At 39.9% G+C, this 24,281-nt stretch overlaps 1 protein-coding gene across 4 annotated transcripts in view; it reads right to left on the minus strand.

Annotated features, from left to right (window-relative positions):
* rictora (RPTOR independent companion of MTOR, complex 2 a) overlaps positions 1-24,281 on the minus strand; it is a 202,564-nt gene that overhangs the window by 119,635 nt on the left and 58,648 nt on the right. For 3 of the 4 annotated variants that reach the window (XM_059974241.1, XM_059974240.1, XM_059974242.1), the window contains 6 exons: positions 21,999-22,063; positions 20,196-20,327; positions 13,789-13,852; positions 5,210-5,336; positions 3,463-3,632; positions 2,133-2,200 (listed from right to left, as the gene is read on the minus strand). In XM_059974241.1, coding sequence (XP_059830224.1) covers positions 2,133-2,200; positions 3,463-3,632; positions 5,210-5,336; positions 13,789-13,852; positions 20,196-20,327; positions 21,999-22,063 — 626 coding nt within the window. Of the gene's footprint in view, positions 1-2,132; positions 2,201-3,462; positions 3,633-5,209; positions 5,337-12,544; positions 12,686-13,788; positions 13,853-20,195; positions 20,328-21,998; positions 22,064-24,281 lie in introns of those variants that run through there. The other variant, XM_059974243.1, reaches the window with a different exon arrangement.

The raw sequence follows: 24,281 nt of genomic DNA on the forward strand, positions 1-24,281 counted from the left end.
CAACCCAAGTTCCCCATCGTAAAACCACATCCACTCTGCCTGATTGTTTTTCTGATACTTCCTCAATAACAGATGCCAGCATTTCCCTAACGGTAGACTTTAAGCTTTGTTCCACCCAGTCTTGAACAGGGTTTATCTTCGTGATTTTCCAACTTGCTGTGACCCTTTCCAAATTTTGGACGCTCTAAAGCATGTGATCTATTTAGCTCTGCAGACACTTTTTTTTAAGAACTTACATTTTAACCCATGAGATCAGGGGAATTATCAAATTTAGTTCTATCATGGGCCTAATAGCTTTCCCTAATGATTGCTTTAAGCTTCTCCATTCTCCGCCATGGTTTTTCTATTATTATTGTGATGCTTTCAGTTTCTTTAACCACGAAGACAATTTTCAAAGTATCTGTTGATATATCTACCATTTATTAAGTCTCATTATCAATTCCTCATTCCTATCCTTGGAGTGCACCTTTCACATAGATCATAAAACAATAACAACATAGGAGCAGAATTCGGCCATTCAGGCCATCAAGTTTGCTCCACCAGACCATCATGGCTGATCCTGGATCCCACTCAACCCCATACACCTGCCTTCTCACCACATCTTTTGATGCCCCGACCAATCAGGAAACAACCAACTTCCACCTTAAATATACCCATGGACTTGGCATCCACTGCAGTCTGTGGCAGAGCATTCCATAGATTCACCTCTCTCTGGCTAAAAAAAAATTCCTTTTTACCTGTTCTAAATGGTGCCCCTCAATTTTGAGGTTGTGCCCTCCAGTTCTGGATACCCCCACCCAAAGGAAACATTCTCTCCACCCTATCTGGTCTTTAATTCCCGGAATCATCTTCGTAAACCTCCTCTGGACTCTCTCCAATGACAACACGTCCTTTCTAAGATACAGGGCCCAAAGCTGTTGATAGTACTCCAAATTGAGCCTGAGTAGTATCTTCTAAAGACTCAACATTAACTCCTTGCTTTTATGTTCTATGCCCCTTGAAATGAATGCCAACACTGCATTTGCCTTCTTTACCACAGACTCAACCTGTAAATTAACCTTCTGGGAGCCTTGCACAAGGACTAAGTCCCTCTGCACTTCTGATGTTTGAACCTTCTCCCCATTTAGATAATAGTCAGCACTATTGTTCCTTTTACTAAAATGCATTTTTGTACATTTCCCATCACTGTATTCCATCTGCCACTTTTTTGCCCATTCTTCCAATTTGTCTAAGCCCTGCTGCAATCGCATTGCTTCCTCAGCACTAACTACCCCTCCTCATATCATCTGCAAACTTTGCCACAAAGCCATCAATCCCATTGCCTAAATCACTGACAAACAATGTGAAAAGCAGCAGTCCCAATACCAACCCCTGAGGAACACCACTGGCAGCCAAACAGCCTTATATTCCCACTCACTGTCTCCTGCCTGTATCTTTCCTGTAACCCCACAGGATTTTAACTTGTTAAGATAGCTTCATGGAAATTATTTTTGTATTTCATGTTATAAATTACATTATCATAATTTTCGATTATCCTTTTAGCCATCCTTTGCCAGTTTCTACAGTTCTGCCATTCTTCTGGCCCTCTATTAATCTTTCCGAAGTCCTTATTTGTCAACTAAACATACCTTTGTTTAAAATTATGAAAATATCTCTGTAATTGTTCGCCATCATTATCCACCACCCTTCTTTTTAATCTACTCTCCTGGCCATATTAAACAATTCTGCCTTTAAACCATTGTAACTTATTATTTAACCATAAAACACAGGTTTCAGACCTAGGTTTTTGACTCTCACCGATTCCTATCTTAGTAATACTTGATGAGATATCTAGTTGGTTTATAATGTACTGTTCCAGAAACCTGTCAATGGCTTATGAAAATTAGATCTGCCATTTTTCGATTCTACAAGAGTAAAGATTAGCTGCGTGTAACTATGACAGTATCATGATTACAGGCCCTATTACTTCTTATTTTATACTCGTTCCCATAGGGGAATTTTTACATTTCCCACTTAACCATACAGCACTTTGACAATCTGCTCCTCTCCCTTCCAGAACTATCCAGCTTAATCGGCTCAACAATTTTTGTTGAGAATAGCACATCTGAAAGAAATTCAAGGAGAAGTCTTACTTGAGCTGTCCCTCTGCAGTATCCGGATTATGTCTGTAGTGAAAATCTGTGTACGGTGCTAGGATTTGCTGCAACAGAAGAAAATATTATTTCAAAAAATACACCAGGCCTTTTACAGACACGTATTTAAAAAAAGAGAAATGCAAGTAGCATTCAGATGGTCAGGAGACATCTGTGGGTATAGCATTCAGGTTAAAGACCATTTGTCAGAATTCGGTAATGAGGGGTGGGGGGGTTGGTTAAGACAAGGGGGAAGAATAGAATGACAATTCAGCTCACAGCTTGCGTTCAGGTAAAATCGTTCACAAAGCAGTTTTTGCTGAGAAATCGGTTTTTCATCTTAATGTCAGGAAAACTCAAATTTACTGTCATCCATAAGATAGCTTTCTCTCCCGCATTAATGTATTTCACAGAACGGATAAACTCTTCTCAGGCTTCTAGCCAGGTACAAGTATCGATTATAACTGATGCTTCGATGACAAACTCTGCCATCTACTTCGGGGATATGCCTGGGCATGTCTAGTCTGATATAGTACTACCAGACTACACAAGCCCAGGCACCATCCCTGCAAAAGATGGCAAAGACCGTCATCAAAACATCAGTTATAATTGATACCTGTACCTGGCTAGAAGCCTGAGAGAGTTTATTCATCATATTCACTGGGAAAGCACGAGATCCTAGGTCACCGAAGGCCTTCATCGACTGTGGGATTGAGTTCAAGAGCCAAGAGGTAATGTTACAGCTATATAGAATCCTGGTCAGACCCCACTTGGAGTACTGTGCTCAGTTCTGGTCACCTCACTACAGGAAGGATATGGAAACTATAGGAAGGGTGCAGAGGAGATTTACAAGGATGTTGCCTGGATTGGGGAGCATGCTTTATGAGAATAGGTTGAGAGAACTCAGCCTTCTCTCCTTGGAATGATGGAGGATGTGAGGTGACCTGATAGAGGTCTATAAGATGATGAGAAGCTTTGATCGTGTGGGTAGTCAGAGGCTTTTTCCCAGGGCAGAAATGGCTAACATGAGAGGGCACAGTTTTAAGGTGCTTGGAAGTAGGTACAGAGATGTCAGGAGTAAGTTTTTTTTTCGCAGAGTGGTGAGTGTGGAATGGGCTGCTGGCAATAGTGGTGGAGGCCAATACAATAGGGTCTTTTAAGAAACTACTAGATAGGTACATGGAGCTTAGAAAAATAGAGGGCTATGGGTAACCCTAGGTAATTTCAAAGTAAGTACGTTTGGCAGAGCATTGTGTGCTGAAGGGCCTATATTGTGCTGTAGATTTCTATGTTTCTATAACTGCAATTGTAAAGGCACCCATGGCCATACCTCCAGTTCCACATCCGTTCTAATGTACTTCCGTGTCTTTGGGTGATTTAGTAGATGCAGAATGGTCGTGATGAGGGCCTCGTTTATCCGATTCAACTGACAGTCGATCACATTCTTCAAAATGGTACTCAGGCCTCCACGGTTCGCCACCACCTCAGCATTCTGAAGTGCTGATAAATTACTCCAATATTAGAATAAAAATTACTGTAACACAGTAACTACATTAATCAAAAGATGTCAACTAATGATATCAATACAATTCATAGCTACATACTCTGGAAGTAATGTCCTGTATGAAGAATGACCTTTAATTGACACACGTACATCGAAACGTTCAGTGAAATGTATTGTTTGTGTTAAAAACCAACAGTCTGAGGATGTGCTGATTTCAGCTCACAAGTGCTGTCATGCTTCCACTGCCAACAGAGCATGCCCACAACTTACTAATCAATTTATGGAGGAAACCCACGTGGTCACGGGAAGAACATACAAAGTCTTTACTGACAGCAGCTGGAATAGAATCCTGATCTTAAAGCTTTACACTAACCGCCATGTTGCAGTGTTGCCCCATGTCCATGTGGTACGTTTTAGAGGCATACCACATGTATACAGGTCCTCCAGCCTAACGAGACCCTTTGATAAATGTACAACAGATTCCATCTCACTGGCTCTTCACTCAACCCTGCACACATCAGGATGCTCTTTACAGATTACAGCTGAGCATTCAAATCTATCATCCCCTCAAAACTAATCAAACTTTAAGAACTTGGCCTCCACATCACCTAGTTTACTTCCTCTTTACTCAGTCCTCCCACCCGGTTCTATCAACCCATCATAGAACATAGAAACAGTACAGAACCATACAGGCAGATCAAACGGTGGGGCAGACCCGATGGGTCAAAGGCTCTATTGTGTCATATTGTCTTAAAATCTCCCTGTGGCAGTTAGTAAAGGTCGGTAAAGTGCACATGGTGCCTTAATTCCCTGCCTGGTCCTGTGCCTGTCTAAATGCTGCTTAAGCGATATTTCAAGCAGTGGAAAACTAAACTTGTTTTTAATCAAATGGTTAAAAGCTGGTTGAATGTGGCTGACACAAATATATTTCCCATTTTCCTCAAATTGGAAATGGAACTTCTGGCATCTATTGGAATAATTTATCATAATTTAAGGCCTGAATGCTGCTGTCAAGAAGGTACTGGAGCCCTCAATACTCACACCACCAGGTTCAGGAACAGTTATTACAACTCAAACATCTTGAACCAGAGGGGATAACTTCACTTATCCCAACACTGAACTAATCCCAGTAAATAAACAGAAACACATCAGAATCAAAAAGAGTTAAGCACTCTACAATTCATGTCTTTGATGTTTATTGCTTATTAACTTCTTTTTCTTTTCTTTTTGTATTTGTAATCTTTAGCATATTGGTTGTTTATCCATCTCTAGTTGGGCACAGTTTTTTAATGATTCTGTTGTGAATACGTGCAAGGAAATGAATCTGAGGATAGTATATGGTGACATAGATGTACTTTGATTATGAATTTATTTTGAACTCAAGTGTCATCTACACCTATTGCAGCACTGAAAGTTGAATGAAATCTTTGTCTTCTCTCTCTATAGTGGGTTTGAACTTCCAAACGTTAATTTTAGACATACTGACGCACAGAAGTCCAAGGATACTCAGCACTAATGTTCTAGGTCAAGATTCTGAGTGTGGAAGTTGGATAAGGGAAGTTAGCCCGGTTACCTAGCTCGCAGAGGATGGCGAGACAGGCTCGGACCATTCGATCCCGTTCTTGCAGACCATCATTCCCAACGGCAATCAGGGAATTTGCGATAGAGCTGGGAAACAGCGCAGCATTCACAGTGATCATCTGTCCAAAGAAAAAACTAATGAAGCATTTTACCAGGCAAGATCTCAGCAGAACAGAAGCTGATTACTGAAGCAAACTAAATCTAATCTCTGACTGTCCTATTAGATTGTCATAACCTCTTCAAATAGTTAGATGTTCCCTTAAAAGATGGAAAGCATACTACCCAATGGAGGGCTATGGTCCTGGTACAGGTTGATGCAAGTAGGCAGTTTAAATGGCTCGGCACAGACCAGATGGGCTGATGGGCCTGCTTTTGTGCTTTACTTCTCTAGGAATGTCCTCAAGCCATCCCTGTTCATCAAACTTCAAGATTAAACTCACCACTTAAATTCTAGTTATGTATTAATATACAGAACAAATGTGGGCCTAGCATTCAATCCTAAAGACCAGCATTTATTACCATAAGATAGAGGAGCAGAATTAGGCCATCAAGTCTGCTCTGCCATTTTGTCATGGCTGATTCATTTCTTTCTCAGCCCCAATCTCTTTGAAGCCCTGACTAGTGAAGAATCTAACAACCTCTGCCTTAAATATACCCAATGACTTGGCCTCCACAGTTGCCTTTGCAACAAATTCCACAGATTCACCACTCTTTGAATAAAGAAATTCCTCCCCAGCTCCGTGCTAAGTGGACCCCCCCCCCCCACCCCATTTTGAGGCTGTGTCCTCTGATCCTAAACTCTCCACCTGAGGAAACACCTTCTCCACATCCACTCTATCGAAGCCTTTCGACATTTGATAAGTTTCAATGAGATCCCTCCCGTTCTTCCGAAATTCCATTTTGGCCCTTCTCCATACCAAGCAAAACTCATTCTGTTGGTCAAAATAGGTTTCTAACAGTGACCTACCTTTTCTGATTTTCTCCAAAAAGCTATGAAACACTTACCAAAAATTGTCAGAAAAAAATAATAGCATCACAGTATACCAATTATTTTCATAAACATAAGAGATTCTGCAGACATTGGAAATCTCAAGTAACACACAAAATGCTGGAGGAACTCAGCAGGTTAGGTAGCATCTATGGAAAGGAATAAATAGTTGACGTTTTGGGCCGAGACCTTTCATCAGGACCAATTATTTTCAGTTTGTTTAGTTTCTAATCTATTCTACATCATATAAAGGGGCCGTAAGGAGTTGAAACAATTGATCATTTGGTCTACCATTCAGTGGACATTTTCACCAAACAGATGTTACACTAAGTGGTCTGAATTTTAAGCTCAGAGCTAACAGATGGCTAGAAGGGTGAAAATAACCCAGTGAGGAATCCCTTAACCAAGTTTAGTTGCAGTTTTGTTTGGAAAATTAATACATGTGCACATAGAGTAAGGGACACAATTGAGTCCTATTGTGGTATGCTCCACAGATACAAACCTTAAAAGATTTACAAGAAGAATGGTCAATAAAAGGACACAATGGTAATGTAACTTGCAACAGATTGTCAAATTTGTGAGATGTACCTTGCACACTTTCAAGAGGTCACCATGAAGAGGCGGGGTAAGGCAAACAGTGAAAATATTTTGACGCTAGTACAATAATCTAACAGGTAAAACAGAGATTAATTCTACAGGTACAAATGTATAATCAAGAATATTCTGACTGGTTGCATCATAGCCTGGTATGAAGGCTGCAATGCGCAGGACTGCAAGAGGCCGCAGAGGCTTATAGATTCTGCCAATAAAGAGGATCAGAAGAAGATGCTGTAGAGAGTTGTAGATTTATCCAGCTTCACGATGGGCACAACACTCCCCACCACTGAGGACACTTTCAAAAGGTGGTGTTTTAAGGAAGTGGTATCCAACATTATGGACCCTCACCAGTCAGGAGATGCCCTCTTCTCATGACTACCATCAGGGAGGTCGAACAGGGAGCCTGAAGACCCACACTCAAAAGTTTTAGGAATAGCTTCTTCCCCTTCACCAGCAGATTGCTGAATGGTGCATGAACCTAGAAACACTACTTCACTATTCCTCTTTTACACTGTTTATTTTTTTTTGTAACTTGTATATCTTTCATTGTACTGCTGCCACAAATCAACAAATTTCATGTCACTGATAATGACCTGATTCTGATTCCTTTCATTCTGTTAACTTTCACTCACTGCGCCTATGTAAATAACAGAAAATCTGACTATATAAAAGGGTTTATTCTAAACCTAACTCACGCAATCTTCATTCTGGCAGTACTGCATGCCAAAAATAAGCATCTCAAATAAACGTTCAGCAAATAAAAAAAACACACAAAAAACACTTCAATGCATTCAATACACCCACACACTTGTAAAATTTATTATGGCAATTTCCTTCACATTGAGTCATAACACAGACAGAGCTAAGTGGGGAATTCCTGGTACATCCATCACCATCTCTACAGGGTCACCACTAGCCTGTTTTGTTCTGTTTGTCAGCTGGACTATGCAAATAGCAGGATTTCACTGAGATTCTGATATATCTAGCCACAGTTTTCAGCTGAAAGCCACATTACAGGAAGTCCAGTCAAATTAGAATTACCTTTATTGCAAAAAAACAAGATCGACTCACAAAACCTCAGCCCAATTTATTTCTGGTCTCAATGAAACTGCACGCAGAGGAGCTAATCTGCACAATGCTGAGTCTGAGCGAACTTTTGGTCACTTAACGGAAGATAGCACAAACAAAGTAGGCGGCTGAGGCTGAAAGTGCTAACATTCTTGTTAAGATATTCAACTCAGACTGTTTCTTTGAACTTATTATTATAGTTAATAGTATATTTTACGTATTACACTATCCTGCTGCTGCAAGACTAATCATACGATATATGTCAGTGATAATAAACCTGCTTTTGGCAACCTGGCCAAAGGAAAACAACTTGATCCCGAAGTTCAGGTGAAGGAGAGCAAGAGGGTCAGTACGTAATGGCTACATAACGGACAGATGGGTGCCACAGTAGGGTAGTGGTTAGCACAATGCTTTTCAGCGCCAGCAATCACCAATGAGGGTTCAAATCCCACCGCTGTAAGGAGTTTATATGGTCTCCCAGTGGCCTTCGGGTGCTCCGGTTTCCTCTCACATTCCAAGGGTTAGTGAGTTACGGGCATACTATGTTGGTGCCTAAAAGCGTGGTGACAAATTGAGCTGCCTACATGGTCGTAAGGAGAACCTACAAACTGTTCACAGACAGTCTAACCACTACGTTACAGTGCTGCCCTACATGTTACCATGCAAACTTATGTCAAATACAAGAGGATATAGCTTTAAGGTGAGAGAGGGAAAATTTAAAGGAGATTTACAAGTTTTATTTTACACAGACTGGTGGGTGCTTGAAATGCCTGGCCACAGGAAGTAGTGGAAGCAGATAAGACAGTAACATTTAAACAGCATTTAGACAAGCACGTGAATAGACAGGGAATCAAGGGACCACATATAGGCAGATATGCAGCTTAAATGGGCCAAAGACCCTGCTCCTGTACTGTACTAACCTATGTAATTAGAAAAAGATAATATAGAAGTGTACAAATTTCTGACAAACCTGGACAGACCGCATGTAGAGAGGATATTTCAACTAGCTGTGGTTGGAGGGGGTTGGAAGGAGACAATGCAATTACTAACACCAAGGAAAACAGTTTTAGAATATGAATATGGATAAAACAGCAACCAGGAAAATATGTTAATTCAAAGCGTGGTGAACATGGTAGAACTCTCTACCATAGAAGGCTGCGGAGGCCAGTCACTGAATATATTTATGGACACAAACAGATTTCTACACAAAGGCATCAGGGTGTGCAGACAGCACACAAATATGGTATTGGTATTGAGACAGAAAATCTACGACCTACAGATTCATTTTACAGTTCATGCTCCTGGTATTATTTATTATTTGCACAATGTCTTCATTTGCATATTGGTTGTTTGTCAGTCTTTCTTTATGCATAGTTTTCTGTAAACCTTACTGCATTTCTTTATTTTCCTGTAAATATCTGCAAGAAAATGAATCTCAAGGTAGTATATGGTAACATATACACACGCAATTTGATAATAAATTTACTTTGAAAAATGGTAGAAAAATTGGTATATTCTGGCTTTTATCGATGTTGTAAAACCAACAGAGATAAAATCTTATGAAAACAAGATCTCAAATGCAAAGGTGTCAAAAAAAGTAGCATTTCATAAAGATACAAATAAGTAGTCTGAGACATCTAAGCAGATTAGAGTATGGGGTACATTTCATAGATAAGTGAAACTAAAATGATCAAGCAGACAACCAAATTCAAGGCCAATGATCAAATCAGTGATGATCAGACTGGACAGCACAGTGGGTCCCAAAGATTGTATGTCATGGGCCTGTTCCTATTCTTAGCTTCTTGTGTTTTTTCCCCATAATGACTGAAAATTCAGAACAGCTCTTGAAATATTTAGACTTACCATGTTCATACATATATTTTATGGCTTATGTCTTGGTAAACTCATTTATATTGTAACTATTATGTATGTTTTTTTTATATGTAATGGAATTTGTATGTTGGTAATTTCTTTATCAATATATCATTTGTATTCTGTCCATATTACTAATAATAATAAAAAGATTTAGAAAGAAAAAAGAAAGCTCTTGAAAAGGTAAGTGCCACAGCAAATACTTTCACGACCAGATAAGGGAAGAGGAGATAAATAATATCTTCCACAGAAGCCTGATCAGGGAGAATAAAATGAACAGCTTCCGGTAAAGCCCATGTGTTTTTCCTCCTCGTTCTGTCGATCTTCCACAGTTGGGTTCACAACCAGATTATACCAACAGTGGGGGAAAAAATCTCCTTAACCTCTTCTGCAAAGATCGAAGTGAATTTAGTTTGCCCTCAACATCATTGAAGATAACAAATTCAGGAAAGTAATATTTCCCTTTCTACTGAGAGCCACCATCTCTACAGAACACAATCAGCTCTGTTCCAATGTTGTTTTAAACAGCAGACAATCCAACCAGCATTTGGTGTACAAGAATGATTGCATCTAATTGTTTTCATAATATCAAAGTTGTCTGTGAAAGTAGCTGAAGTTCCTTTACACAGAATGATGGGCCACAAAGAAAGCCCATTTGCACAATAGAGGAAAGCAAAGGCAATGGTTTAAAACAGAAGCAGAATTTGCCAGATAGGGAGACACCAGATACTAATTTTCAACCCTTGCAAAGAGTTGACACAAATGGAGCATTTTGTTAAGCTCTGATTTTTAGTAAAATTGATTACAGCTCAGATGGAGTTTTAATCTGTTAAATTTATATTGCCCAGTCTGCCTGAAGGGAGTTTAACCACACCTCTTCCTTATGAAAAGAATGTCAATAGGAACTTGGTATAGCAATACATCCACAAAATAAATACTGGTGCTATAGGGCGTGGTCCTTCTCGGAAAACTCCAACTTATATTCAGAGCTCACTAATATGCAAATCTCGAGGAATAAATGATTTCTTGTGATAATTGACCAAAAGATCGTGATACTGATGAAGTGAGTTTTACTCTGAATTCAGTGCAAAATGAGAAAGAGGGAGTAGTCAATCATTAAAATTAACCTTGAAGGCCATAATCAACATACAGCAACATAATAAACATTGGAGATTCTGCAGATGTTGGAAATCCAGGGAAACATACACAAATTGCTGGAAGAACTCAGTGGGATTCCTGATGAAGGGTCTCAGCTTGAAAAGTCAACTCTTCATTGTTTTCCATAGATGTTGCATTACCTGTTGAGTTCCTTCAGCAATTTGTGGATATTACAATAAAATAACATTTGGTAAATAAGAAACATCATGCCAGTTACTTGTCAACTTCATAGAAATATCAGAGTAAGAATCAGGTTTATTATCACCGGCATGTGACATGAAATTTGTTAACTTAGCAGCAGCAATTCAATGCAATACATAATCTAGCAGAGAAGAAAAAAATAATAAATAAGACAAAACATAATAAGCAAACAAGTAAATCTATTATGCATATTGAATAAAAAATGTGCAAAAACAGAAATACCGTATATTAAAGAAAGTGAGGTAGTGTCCAAAGCTTCAATGTCCATTTAGGAATGGATGGCAGGGGGAAAGAAGCTGTTCCTGAATCACTGAGTGTGTGCCTTCAGGCTTCTGCATCTCCTACCTGATGGTAACAGTGAGAAAAGGGCATGCTCTGGGTGCTGGAGGTCCTTAATAACGGACTCTGCCTTTCTAAGACACCACTGCCTGAAGATGTCCTGGTACTTTGTAGGCTAGCCTCAAGATGGAGCTGACTAGATTTACAAACTTCTGCAGCTTCTTTCAGTTCTGTGCAGTAGCCCCTCCATACCAGACAGTGATGCAGCCTGTCAGAATGCTCTCCACGGTACAACTATAGAAGTTTTTGAGTGTATTTGTTGACATGCCAAATCTCTTCAAACTCCTAGTAAAGTATAGCTGCTGTCTTGCCTTCTTTATGACTACATCAATATGCTGGGACCAGGTTAGATACTCAGAGATAGCAGGAGATTGAGAATTACCTGAAAATCACACCAGCTCTACATAATAAAAAAATACATTTGTCCAAAAGCCAATGGAATTTATTGTGCAATATGTAAAGTTGCTTATTTAGAGATACAACACAGAGCAGGCCCTTCTGACCCAATGAGACGCACCTATCTATTTAACCCTAGCCAAATCACAGGACAATTTACAATTTCCAATTAACCTACTAACCTGGACATTTTTGGATTGTGGGAGGAAGTTCATATGGTTCATGGAGAGAATGTGCAAACTCCTTACAGACATTGGAATTGAACTTTGATCTCTGAAGCCTGAGCTGTATAGTATCGCACTAACTGCTAAGCCACTGTGACACCCCAAAGTTCAGTTATGGTTACAATTATTCTAGCATTTTAAATGCTCCCTTATCTCTCTGTTCACTCATCAGCTCAATCTTTACCTGATGTATCTGGCACCAAGAGAATGAATCTGTTCTCTTCCTCTTTCATCAGAGTTGTGCTCGCAACCTTAGCCTTTCAATCAGAGCACAGGTGATCAAATGCTGAGAAGATGCTAGTAATATTCAGCAGGTCTCAACATCTGTAGAGTCAGTTAATTTTTCAGGTTCATGATCTTTTACAGAACTAAATCAATTCTACTGTAATTTTCACTTCTAAGTTTAATAAATTAAAATCTGCTTTTTGAAAAAGAAATGGGAATAGGTCTAATTGGAAAGAATAAATGGAAGCTCTTCACTGACCTGAAACATTAACTGACTTATTGTCTCCGTTTTTTCCAGCACTTTCACTTTCAATCTGACTTCCACCATCCACAAGATTCTGCTTCTGTCAAGAGCAAAATCTGCACTGATGAAAATTTCTGATTATCAGATATTTCAGATCTGAGGAAAAGTTAAGGAAATTCAAATCAGCTTACTTTGTGAAAGGTGCATAGAGATAACAGAAGGCTTCAGGAATATGCATTTGTTATCTATTGAAAGCTGCTTAAAGTGAATAGATCATTCTGGAAAGGGGGATTGAAATGGACAACATCAGTCAGTAAAATGATGATGACAGGTACTTTTAAAGCAATTGGCATTCAGACCATGGGAAAGAATCTAATAGGCAAGACTGATCTGCAGACAGATTCTTCAGTTCAGTCTTTATTTTTTTCTTATTCCCACTTCTTCAGTGAAGTTTTAAATATTATATTATGGAACCTTATTCAGATTTGCATAGATCAAACCTAAGATTCATCTCACAATCATTTCAAATTATTACAAAATAAGAGCGGAGAGGGTTAAAAATTAAAGCTAACCCTTTGAATGAGACTGATCGATACAGCACAGCTTAGAAATGGAATAAAGGTCCTTTTACATTATTTGAAGTACATTTATTTATACAGAATACAGCTGAGAGTCACCCTCCCTTAGGCAGCCACCTTGCCCAACTTAGAAGTGAGTTTATCCGATGTTGGCTATAGTCAGCAGGGCAAAGAGAAAATCTCATTTTCTTATCTATTCAATCAGCAGTTTCTTCATGAAGGATAACAAATTTTGGAAACTTTAAACAGAACTTCCCAGCCAATGGGAATAATATGGGTTTAACCTGTCATTCACACAACTCTGCCTCCAGCTTGTAGTATCTGACCTGCTAAGATCCTCCAACACTTTGTGTGTTCAAGATTTCCAGCATCTGCAGAATCTAATTTGCTGCTCGATTGTGAAATCTCTTTGAGGGATGCCTACCCTGAACAAGTTTAGATCTTCTCTTTCGACAGGAATTCAGTCAAATTCTCTCTTACATGCTCCCCTGTGATCTCTGCTGCCCTCTGGCTCTTCAGCCATGTGCTCACCCAGAATGCCTTCGCCCAAAACACCAACAGTTTATTCCTCTCCATGGATTCTTCCTGACCTACTGAGTTCCTCTGGCATTTTGTGTGTTCCTTATGTACTATAGCATTTGCAGGTCCAATATGAAAGCAGTGCTGCTCTTGGTGATTTACCTTCCGAACTAATCGAAGTGCCTGCGTCCGTTCCACCTCGTTACTCTGTTGGATGTCTATACACCTAGAGGAAATGGATAACAAAAATGTGTTCAACCAAGAACTGTGCTACTGCACTGTAGTGTCTCTCATTTTTATTGTACTTCAGTGATCTGTCAATACATTTTACTGTATTTCACCTGACAATTAGCATTAGACAAACTAATGAGGTTAATTTCCAAACATCCTTGGAGTCCGCAGAAGTGCAAAAATATTGGAAAATGGTCAATGTACTCAAAAAGGGAAAGAGGCAGGTAACTTAACTATAGGCCAATTAGCCTAATGCATATTCTTGAAAAATTGCTAGAATCAATTAATAAAAACATTTGGAAAATGATCCAAAAAATTAGATTCTACATGGCTAAATAAAGGAAACAAATGTATCTAACAATTTTTAGTTTTTTTTGACTAGAGTTGATACAGAGGACCAATATTTAAACTTCAAGGCTCACAATAAGTCGCAACCCAAGAGTCAGTCAAAGGCGGTTTAGGTAACACAACAGCATAAACAGAAGATTAGTCAATAGCCAGGGAAAACTGAGCTGGATAAGGGAGTGGTTTTCTGACTGGTAACCAATGACCAGTGGGATGTCACAGGAATCAATGCTCAGAGTACAACTGATGCAGCCAGGGGACACGACACCTACAAGTTGCACCAAATGAGAAAATCAGTTTTCATTGATAGTAGAGAGGGCTGGGCTGATCAGATAGTTAACACACACTCAAATTCACCTGATAATATTTCCTTCACATTCAATGTCGCTATATTTCAATTATCTTGAGATGTTGCGTACTTTCTAAGGTGTTTTAAAGATTTTTTAACTATCATTTCATTGACACAAATGACACATTTGACTATGTTTTGATGTACATATGATAACTAAAGCTAAACTTCATCTTTATTAATATTACAACAGGATGAAATCTGTATTAAGTGAAGACAAGATTCATGCTGAAAGCCTGACACTAACAATCACAGATTTTAAAATAAAAACATAATATAGTTGAACATCTATGTCAGTTTGCAGAGTCACAACTTCTGCTCCATGTACATTACTTTACAATCTTTACAAAAGTAAGCAGCAGAGGTGAGTGGACTCAGCTCCTATCCCTCCCCACAATCAGTAATATCCAGAGGAGGTGGAGCCTCTAGAAGGAGCACCCAAACATCTCCACCATACAGGCCAGGCCATCTTCTCGCAACAACCATTAGTACAGAAATCCGAAGTCCCACACTTCCAGGTTCAAAAACGTCTACCTCCCTTCAATCATTTGGTTCTTGAACCAACAGGAAAAACTCTAATCACTAAGTTTAACAACACTATGGCCACTGTGATTACTTCGCACTAAAATAGACTCCAATTTTGTTCTTTTTTGTGAAAACTATGTTTAGTTTAAGGCTAATTTATAATTTTTCTCACAAATCTCGCTTATCTGACACCATGTGTCTGTGAAGCTGCTGCAAATGAGTTTTTCAGACATTTATTTTAGAGATACAGTGCAGACAGACTCCTCTGACCCTTTGAGCCATGCTGTCCAGCAATCACCTGATTTAACCCTAGGCTAATCATGGGACACTTTACAATGACCAATTAACCTACTAACCAGTACATCTTGAACTGGGAAGGAACCAGAGCACCCTGAGGAAACCCACACATACCAAGTGGATGATGTACAGATTCCTTACAGAGGATTCCGGAATTGAACTCCAATGCCCGAAGCTGTAATAGCGTCACACTGACTGCTATGTATGATTCCGTGCATCTGACAAGGAAATTTCTCTGCATCCAGATGCTGTGCCTTCACACTAGACTCCACCACCATGGGAAACATCCTTCCCGCATCGACTCTGTCTAGGCCAGGGGTCGGCAACGTTTACCACTGAAAGAGCCAATATGGACCCATTTCCCACAGAAAACACTGGGAGCCACAAAACCCGTTTCACATTTAAAATGAAATAACACTGCATACAACGTTTTTTTTTGCCTTTATGCTATGTATAAACAAACTATAATGAGTTGCATTTATGAAATTGATGAACTCCTGCAGAGAAAACGAAATTACATTTCTGCATGCAACAAAAACATTTTGAACTCCGAAAAAAAGATGTTGGGTTGAAGATTACTCCATAGGTAGCCTACCTTGGATCGAAGAATTAAAAGAAAGCGCACACTGGCGGGTGTCAAGCATTGGCAGTGGTGATGTATATTAATAGCAATAAAAAACACGTTGTAGCGGTGTAGCGCTACACACAGCGCTAAAATAAAGACACTGCAGTCAAAGGTAACTTTATTCGAACTAAACAGCCTTGATTTAAAGCCTCCCTCAACCCGTCCCCGTGGGCGCGGATGCTCCAAAAGACACATACTCACAAACCTCCGTAGGCTATCTCCCTTAGCCGGAACGGTGGCTAATTGTGAGCCGGTTCGGATGTGCCAGGAAATGGGGTCTCCACAACGTTTTTAGATTGTACAAGATCACCATAATCTTCAAATTTCGAATTACATTTCAAAAACTAACAAACTACGGGGAGCCGCAGCACAGAGATGAAAGAGCCACGGGTTGCCGACCCTTGGTCTAGGCCTTTCAACATTCAAAAGGTTTCAGTGAAAATCCCCCCTCAAGGAGCCTAGAACTGTTCACAATATTCAAGGTGAGGCCTCACCAGTGCTTTAAAAAACCTCAGCATCACATTCCTGCTCTTGTATTCTAGATCTCTTGAAATGAATGCTAACATTACATTTGCCTTCCTCACCACCAACTCAACCTGCAAGTTAACCTTCAGGGTGTTCTGCACAAGGACTTCCAAAGTCCCTTTACATCTCAGATTTTAGATTTTCTTATCGTTTAGAAAATAGTCCACACAATTATTTCTTCTACCAAAGTGCATGAACGTGCATTTTCCAACAATGTATTTCATTCGCCACTTTCTTGCCCATTCTCCTAATCCAAGTCCTTCTGCAGCCTTCCTGTTTCCTCAACACCGTCCACCCTTCCACCAATCTTCATATGATCTGCAAAACCTGCCAACAAAGCCATCTATTCCATCATCTAAGTCATTGAAACACAGCATAAAAAGAAGTGGTCCCAACACTGACCCTGCGGAGCAACACTTGAAAAGCCAACCAGAAAAGAGTCCTTTCATTTCCACTTGCTGCCTCCTACTTAGTAACTTTCCTTGAGAAAAGAGTATCCAACGTTTCAGGCCCAGACCCTGATGAAGGGTCTCGGCCCGAAACGTTGGCTACGCTTTTCTCACGGATGCTGCCTGACCTGCTGAGTTCTTCCAGTGTTGTGTACGTATTCTTTGATCCACAGCATCTGGAGCTGTATTTTTGTGTAGTAACTTTCCTGTTATCCCATAGGCTCTTAACTTGGTAAGGGGCTGCATGTGTGGCACTTTGTCAAAGGCCTTTTGAAAATGCAAAGAGACAACATCCATTGCATCCCCTTTATCTATCCAAGTACTCCATTATCTCATCGTTAACAACTGACTCCAAGATCTTCCCAACCACTGAGGTCAGGCTAACTGGTCTATGATTTCCCTTCTACTGCCTTCCTCCTTTCTTAAAGAGTGGAGTGACATTTGCAATGTTCCAGTCCTCTGGCACCATGCCAGAGTCCAATGATTTTTGAAAGATCATTACTAATGCCTCCACAATCTCTACCGCTACCTTTTCAGAGCCCTAAGGTGCAGTTCATTTGGTCCAAGTGAATTGTGTACTTTTAAGTCTTTCAGCCTGTAATAGTAACTGCAGTCACTTCTCTTCCCTCTTAAACACCTGGTACACTGCTACTGTCTTCCACAGTGAAGATCGATGCAAAATACTCATTTAATTCATCTGCCATCTCCTTGTCCCCCATTAGTATTTCTCTGGTCTCATTTTCTAGCAGTTCTCTATCCACTCTCATCACTCTTTTATACACATGAAATAACCTTTTTATCCACCTTGATATTGTTTGCTAGCTTGCTTTCATAGACAACATCCAATGCGTCCCCTTTATCTATCCTACTTGCAATTTCCTTAAAGGATTCCACAGGTTCATCAGGCAGGATTTTCCCTGAAGGAAACCATGCTGACTTTATCCTATTTTGTCCTGTGTCACCAAGTACTCCAATGTCTTATTCTTAACAACTGACTCCAACATCTTTTTCCCTCCTAATGAGTCTTTTAGTTATTTTCTATAGGTTTTTGAAAGTTTCATAACCCTCTAACTTCCTGCTAATTTTTGCTTTGTTGTATGCCCTCTCTTTTGCTTTTACATTAGCTTCGATTCCCTTGTCAGCCATAGTCGTACTATTTTGCCAATTGAGTTTATTTCTTTGCTTTTTTTAATAGCCCTTAACTTGGCAGTGGAGTTATTGGGGCACCGTCATGACGGTGTTCCCGTAGCAAGCTATTCTTGTTTTTACGAGGCCGAGTTGCTAGCTTGATGCTCAACCCAACTTGAATTCGAACTTGGGAACTTTCACTCCAAAGTCTGGTGCTGATATTATTGCGCCATCACTCCTTTGTTTTTGGAATACATCTATCCTGCACCTTCCTCATTTTTCCCCAGAAACACACGCCATTGTTGATCTGCTGTCAACCCTGCCAGATTCTCCTTGCAATTTACTTTGGCCAACTCCTCTCTCATACCACTGTAATTTCTTTACTCCACTGAAATACTGCTACATCAGACTTTACTTTCTCCCTATCAAATTTCAAGTTGAACTCAATCATATTGTGATCACTGCCTTTGAAGGGTTCCTTTATTTTACAATTCCTAATTGCCTCTGGTTCATTACAAAACACCCAATCCACCCAATAACTGATCCCCTAATAGGCTCAAACAACAAACTGCTCTAAAAAACCATCTCATAGGCATTCAACTAATTCACTCTTGGGATCTTGTACCAACATGATTTTCCCCAATCTACCTGCATGTTAAAATCTCCCGACTAATAATGTTGCCCCTTTGACACGTCTTATCTATTTCCCATTGTAATCTGTAGTCCACATCCCAGCTAATGTTTGGAGGCCCGTATATAACCGTCAAGAGTCCTTTTACTCTTCTAGTTTTTTAACTCAACCCACAAGGATTCAACATCTTCCGATCCTATGTGACATCTTTCTAATCTGATGCCAGTCTTTACCAGCAGAACCACACCACACCCTCCGCCTACCTTCCTGTCTCTCTGATATAATATGCAACCTTGGATATTCAGCTCCCACCTACAACCATCCTTCAGCTACAATTCAGTGATGGCCACATCATATACGACAATCAGTATAAGTGCAACAAAATCATACTCCATATTTGTTAAACCCCATGCAATGAGAAATAACACTGAGTACTGTATTTGCTACCTTTTTTAATTCTGTAACCCTAATGCCCTGCTGGCTGCAATTTTGGCCTAGCATTTGCCTGCTCTTCCTGACAAGTTTGACTGCATGCAATCTTCGTTTCTTTCTAAGCATCCCCTTACCTAACCTCTGCTTACTTTGAGATCTGGAAGCTGTAGCTTCAGGGTCCACTATCTTTCTAACTGAATCCTGTCTGCCTGGATTCAACCTGGCAAATTTCATCTCTCTTATTGCTGCATGTCAGCCATGATAACACTATCACTTCATGAGCCAATATAAAAGTAACTTCAGATAAGGTGAAAATTCGCAGCATACTCAGCCCAACCCTTTCTGAGTTGCATATTAAACCATAAGACATAGGGGAAGAATTAGGTCATTCAGCCCTTCAAGTCTGCTCTGCCATTTGATCATGGCTGATTAATTTTCCCCCTTCAACGTTCCCCTCTTTGACCCCCTTAATAATCAAGAACTATCTGCTTCTGCTTTAAATACACCCAATGACTTGGCATCCACATCCATGGGCGGCAATGTTTCACAGATTCACCAAACGCTGGCTAAAGAAACGCCTCATCTGTTCTAAATGGATGTCCCTCGATTCTGATGCTATGCCTCTGGTCCTAGACTCTCCCACTATTGGAAACATCCTCTCAACATCCAATTCACCTAAGCCTTCAGTACTTGGTAGAGAATGAGGGCATCCCCTCCTCAATCTTCTAAACTCCAGTGAGTACAGGCCCAGAGCCAAATGCTCCTCATACATTAACTCTTTCAAATCCAGGAATGTTTACAAAAACCTCTTCTGGGGCTTTTTCAAAGCAGGACATCCTTCCTTAGATATGGGGCTCAAAACTGCTCACAATACCCCAAATGTGGTTTGAACAATACTCTACAGTGTACCGTATGTTCAAATCAACAAGCACCAAGTACATTTAACAATTCAGCAAAAGACTGAATTACTATACAGCAGAAGTATAATGACACATCAGACAGTGAAAATAATCAAAGAGAAAGCCTACAAACCTAGCTATTAAGTAATCCACGCGCAGTCTCAGCACCTTTTGAAGAACACTGGAGTCCCGAGTGAGATATCGGAGCGCACGGAGACCAGCTGCACGCACCTCTTTGGCTTCATTTAACAATGCTAATCGCAAACTGTGCAAAAGCAAATGTTCATTAATGGAAAAAGAGCAAAGAAGTTCTTTCATCACACCTCAATGTATCGCACAATTAATGGGTGGTCACTTTATTTTATTTGGAAATACAGCATAGGTCTTCCTGGCCCAACAAGCACACACCACTCAGGCACACCCATGTGACCAATTAACCTACTAGCCCATATGTCTTTGGAACGTGGGAGGAAATCAGAGCATATGAGGGAAACACATGTGGTCATAGATGTTCCTTACAGACTGTGGCAGGAACTGAACTCAAGTTGCTGGTGCTGTAATAGCATTAGATTAACCGCTACCCTGCTCGGGATCAATAAAGTATGTCTGATTGTCTGCCTACTTACTCTGTTTTATTGGTGAATGAAGTAAGTCACCAGGTCCCAAAAGCAAATGAATTAACCAACTAGATAACCTGCTTTTTTGGTAGGTGGGAACGCAATGACCACCATACTAAGTGGAAATAGTACAACAAAATAGTACTTTTATGTCCACATTGAAAATGTGGTACCTCAGTAGTGTAGTGCTGCCTCACTACAAAACTGAATTATAATTTCCAGCAGGATCTGAACTTACTCTAATGTTCGGGTAACTGAATGATGTGTCAAACATTTGGGTGCCATGATACCATAATAGTTAGCACGATGCTATTACAGCTCAAAGCGTCAGAGTTTGGAGTTCAATTCCGGTGCTGTCTGTCATGAGTCTCTGCATGTCCTCCCCACAGAACGTGTGGGCTTTCCAAGTGCTCTGGTTGCCTCCCATGTTCTAAAGACATGGTTAAATGGTCATTGTAAATTGTCCCGTGATTAGGTCAGGGTTAATTAGGGCTGTCGGGGGTTGCTGGGGTGGCATGGCTCAAGGGCCAGAAGGGCCTATTCCTTGCTGTATTGCTAAATAAACAAAGAAAGCCGAAAAGATCGCTGCTCAGAAGAAACTCTCTGAACCAGGGATTGAAATGCAATAGAAGATATAAATTAATCAATGTCAACAATTCTCCCTCCCCCAACAAATGCTACCAGACACTTGACTTCTTCCAGATCTGTTGTGTTAGATATTAATCTAATCTTATATTGGACATTAAATCTAGAGGAGAAAAATGCATAAAGCCTTGATTAGACAATGTCTGGAGTACAAATGTACTATGTGACCAGCTCTTGCTGGAAGGTAACATACAACCGCCCTACAAATTTACTAAGGTCCAAAGTTGATTCATAACAGATCCATTACAGATTCACCTCGAGTCCAAAGCGTTGAATTACAGAGAGAAAAGACAAAGGAGGACTGTATTTCCCGGTATTTTGAAGGATATGACTTTCAAGCCTTGAGGGCAATTAATTGGTATCTAGAGGGAAATTATTAATACTGGATGGGGGAGATCAGGGCTAGAGGATATAGCTAAAAAAAAAGTGAAAAAGGAATAGTTCAATTTCTTTTCCAGAAACCTAGATTGTTAATAGTTAATTTGACATCAATTATGTTAACCATAGGTATTAGCAAATATGGGGTAAAGGTAGGTGTATGAATCTAGTTACTAATAAACTACAGTCTCACTGAATAGCAGCAACAGCTTGGGGTGCTGAAATGCTTATGGTTCTAGGTCAATGTCAATATTGTAACCTGGCCGAGACAAATTCCAGGCACATTCCATACTCACCATATAATAATTTCTTCATAAGTAAAACCTAGTTTTTCTTCACAGTGGCCAACATTACAAAGTAACTATGGAGGAAAAAAAGAGAGACTGTGTTAAATGTAAAATGAAACAGAGTGCCAAAGTCTAAGCTGTATAGCAAACTTTGTATCCAGTCTCAAACAGAATATTGTTCAAGGGTCAAATACACTAATGTTGTTGCATTGCAAAACAAGATGGGTCCATACTGAAAGTTCTTGATTTGAATCACCCCTGAGTAATTGGCAAACATTCCACGGCAAAACAAAAGAAATAGAACGGTTCCAAAGCACTATCAGTTTTAACTGAGCTTACACCATAGGAAACAGCCATATGCCTTGTCTGTCCTACAGCAGTACAAAATAAACCTCATTACCTCATTTTCCCCATATCTTTCTGTGTTTTACATATTTATCCGTGTCCTTTTCTTAAAACAAGCCTTGTCGTGTATTTTTACCAGGCTGTGGCAAAACATTCCACCATAAAACTACAAAAATATAAATGTTCTAACACTCTGCTAATAATAATTGTGAGGTGCCTTTAAATGACTCCAGGGAAATAAAATACTTGTATCTTTTTAAAACATGAAATGCCCTCTTAGGAAAAACATTGACTATCATGCATCATTCCTAGAGATACACCACAGAATAGAACCTGCAGGCTCTTCGAGGCATACTGTCTAACAACCGATTTAACCCTAGCCTAATTACAGGACAATTTACACTAACCAAATAACCTACTAACCCGTTCATCATTGGACTGTGGGATCCGGAAGAAACACACACACACACACACGGGAAGAAACAAGAGGACATTGGAACTGAACTCCAAACACCAATGCCCATAGCTGAAATAAGGTCGTGCTATCCGCTACAATACCGTGGCTAATAAAAAGGTTAAATGCTTGGGTGTGAATTCTTAATGCACCATCATTGCCTGCATGAACACCAACAACATGGCAGCATTTGACAAACTGGTAAGCTTTGATGAGTCTTGCAATTTTATTTTAAATGAAAATACTTTTGCCAATGGTCAGAATTATCATAGGATAATGTTAAATAGTGCTTATAGTCATGTAACGTGCTGTAATGTTCACTGCTGAAGTAATGGTTTCTCATGTTTGGGTTATGGCTGGAGATAACCAGACTGTTGATGCATGTTAGCCAATCAGGATTTTGTTGCCCTGTCTTGTGATCCTGGAAGCAGTTGATTTTGCAGGCTTTTGCCAGAAGAAGAAGGAGACGGAGAGATGAAGAGAGAAGACGCAAATGGAGAAATCTGGTTGACCGCCGGACTGGGTGGACTCTGAGCGGGAGACCGAAGGTCAGTGACGTTCGGAGGTGATCGATGGTGGAAGAGTGCCTACTGAGTGAGCTCCAACTGGGACTTTGACTTGGGCCCTTTATTATGTTTTATTTATTTTCATTACTAACTCTATATTCAGATTAAGATTCATAAAGTCTATAATTTAATTGCACATTGTGTATAGTCTGATATTTTGCGTTGTGGGTTTCTAACTAGAGGTACATTATACAGCATCCACACAAACCGTGATCACCCAGTTTGGCGAGGCCGCAGGCTGATTTCCCTAGACGAACACGAGCTGGCCGAGCCTGAGGGTTATAGTCAATTAAACTACAAGAAGTTTACCCAAATAGTATTACACCAGTACTTCATCATACAGCAAATTACTTGACTAGATTTCAGCAATGTCAATAGTAAATGAATGTTTCTCCCATCCCAGATAGCAGGACACTCTCAGCCAATTAATTCTTATTTGTCTGCTAAAACTTTACAAATAACTGTGGCCAGATGCAAAATTGTTTCACTAATTAATGAAAATATTGGAAAGTCTGTAGCCTCTTTTGGTCAATGCAAGATATAACTACTCCCATTGACATTTGAACTTTTTGATATTGGAAAGATGGAGGCGCAACACAGAGATACCAACAAACTGTAAATATTCTGGATGAAGACATTTTAAAGCAAAGTGAATTTGCCGAAGCAGGGGAACAAACACTGGATGTGTCTTCTTTGGGCTGAATTGCTTTTGTTCAACACTGCATATTTTAGTTAAAAACAAAAACAATGAGCTCCTTAACTCCCTTGTAGGTTGGATTGTTCCCTTGTATGTGGGTCTTCAACGCCAATAATTACCGTATATTTCATACTCGACCTACTCTAGGCTTCCCCACAATTTCTCCTAACCTGGCTGCTTCTATATGCCTGAGCTAAAGTTATTACCCTGGGTATGAAGAGTTTAATTGC

Source organism: Hypanus sabinus, chromosome 7 (genome assembly GCF_030144855.1).
Source record: "Hypanus sabinus isolate sHypSab1 chromosome 7, sHypSab1.hap1, whole genome shotgun sequence".
Taxonomy (NCBI): Eukaryota; Metazoa; Chordata; class Chondrichthyes; order Myliobatiformes; family Dasyatidae; genus Hypanus; species Hypanus sabinus.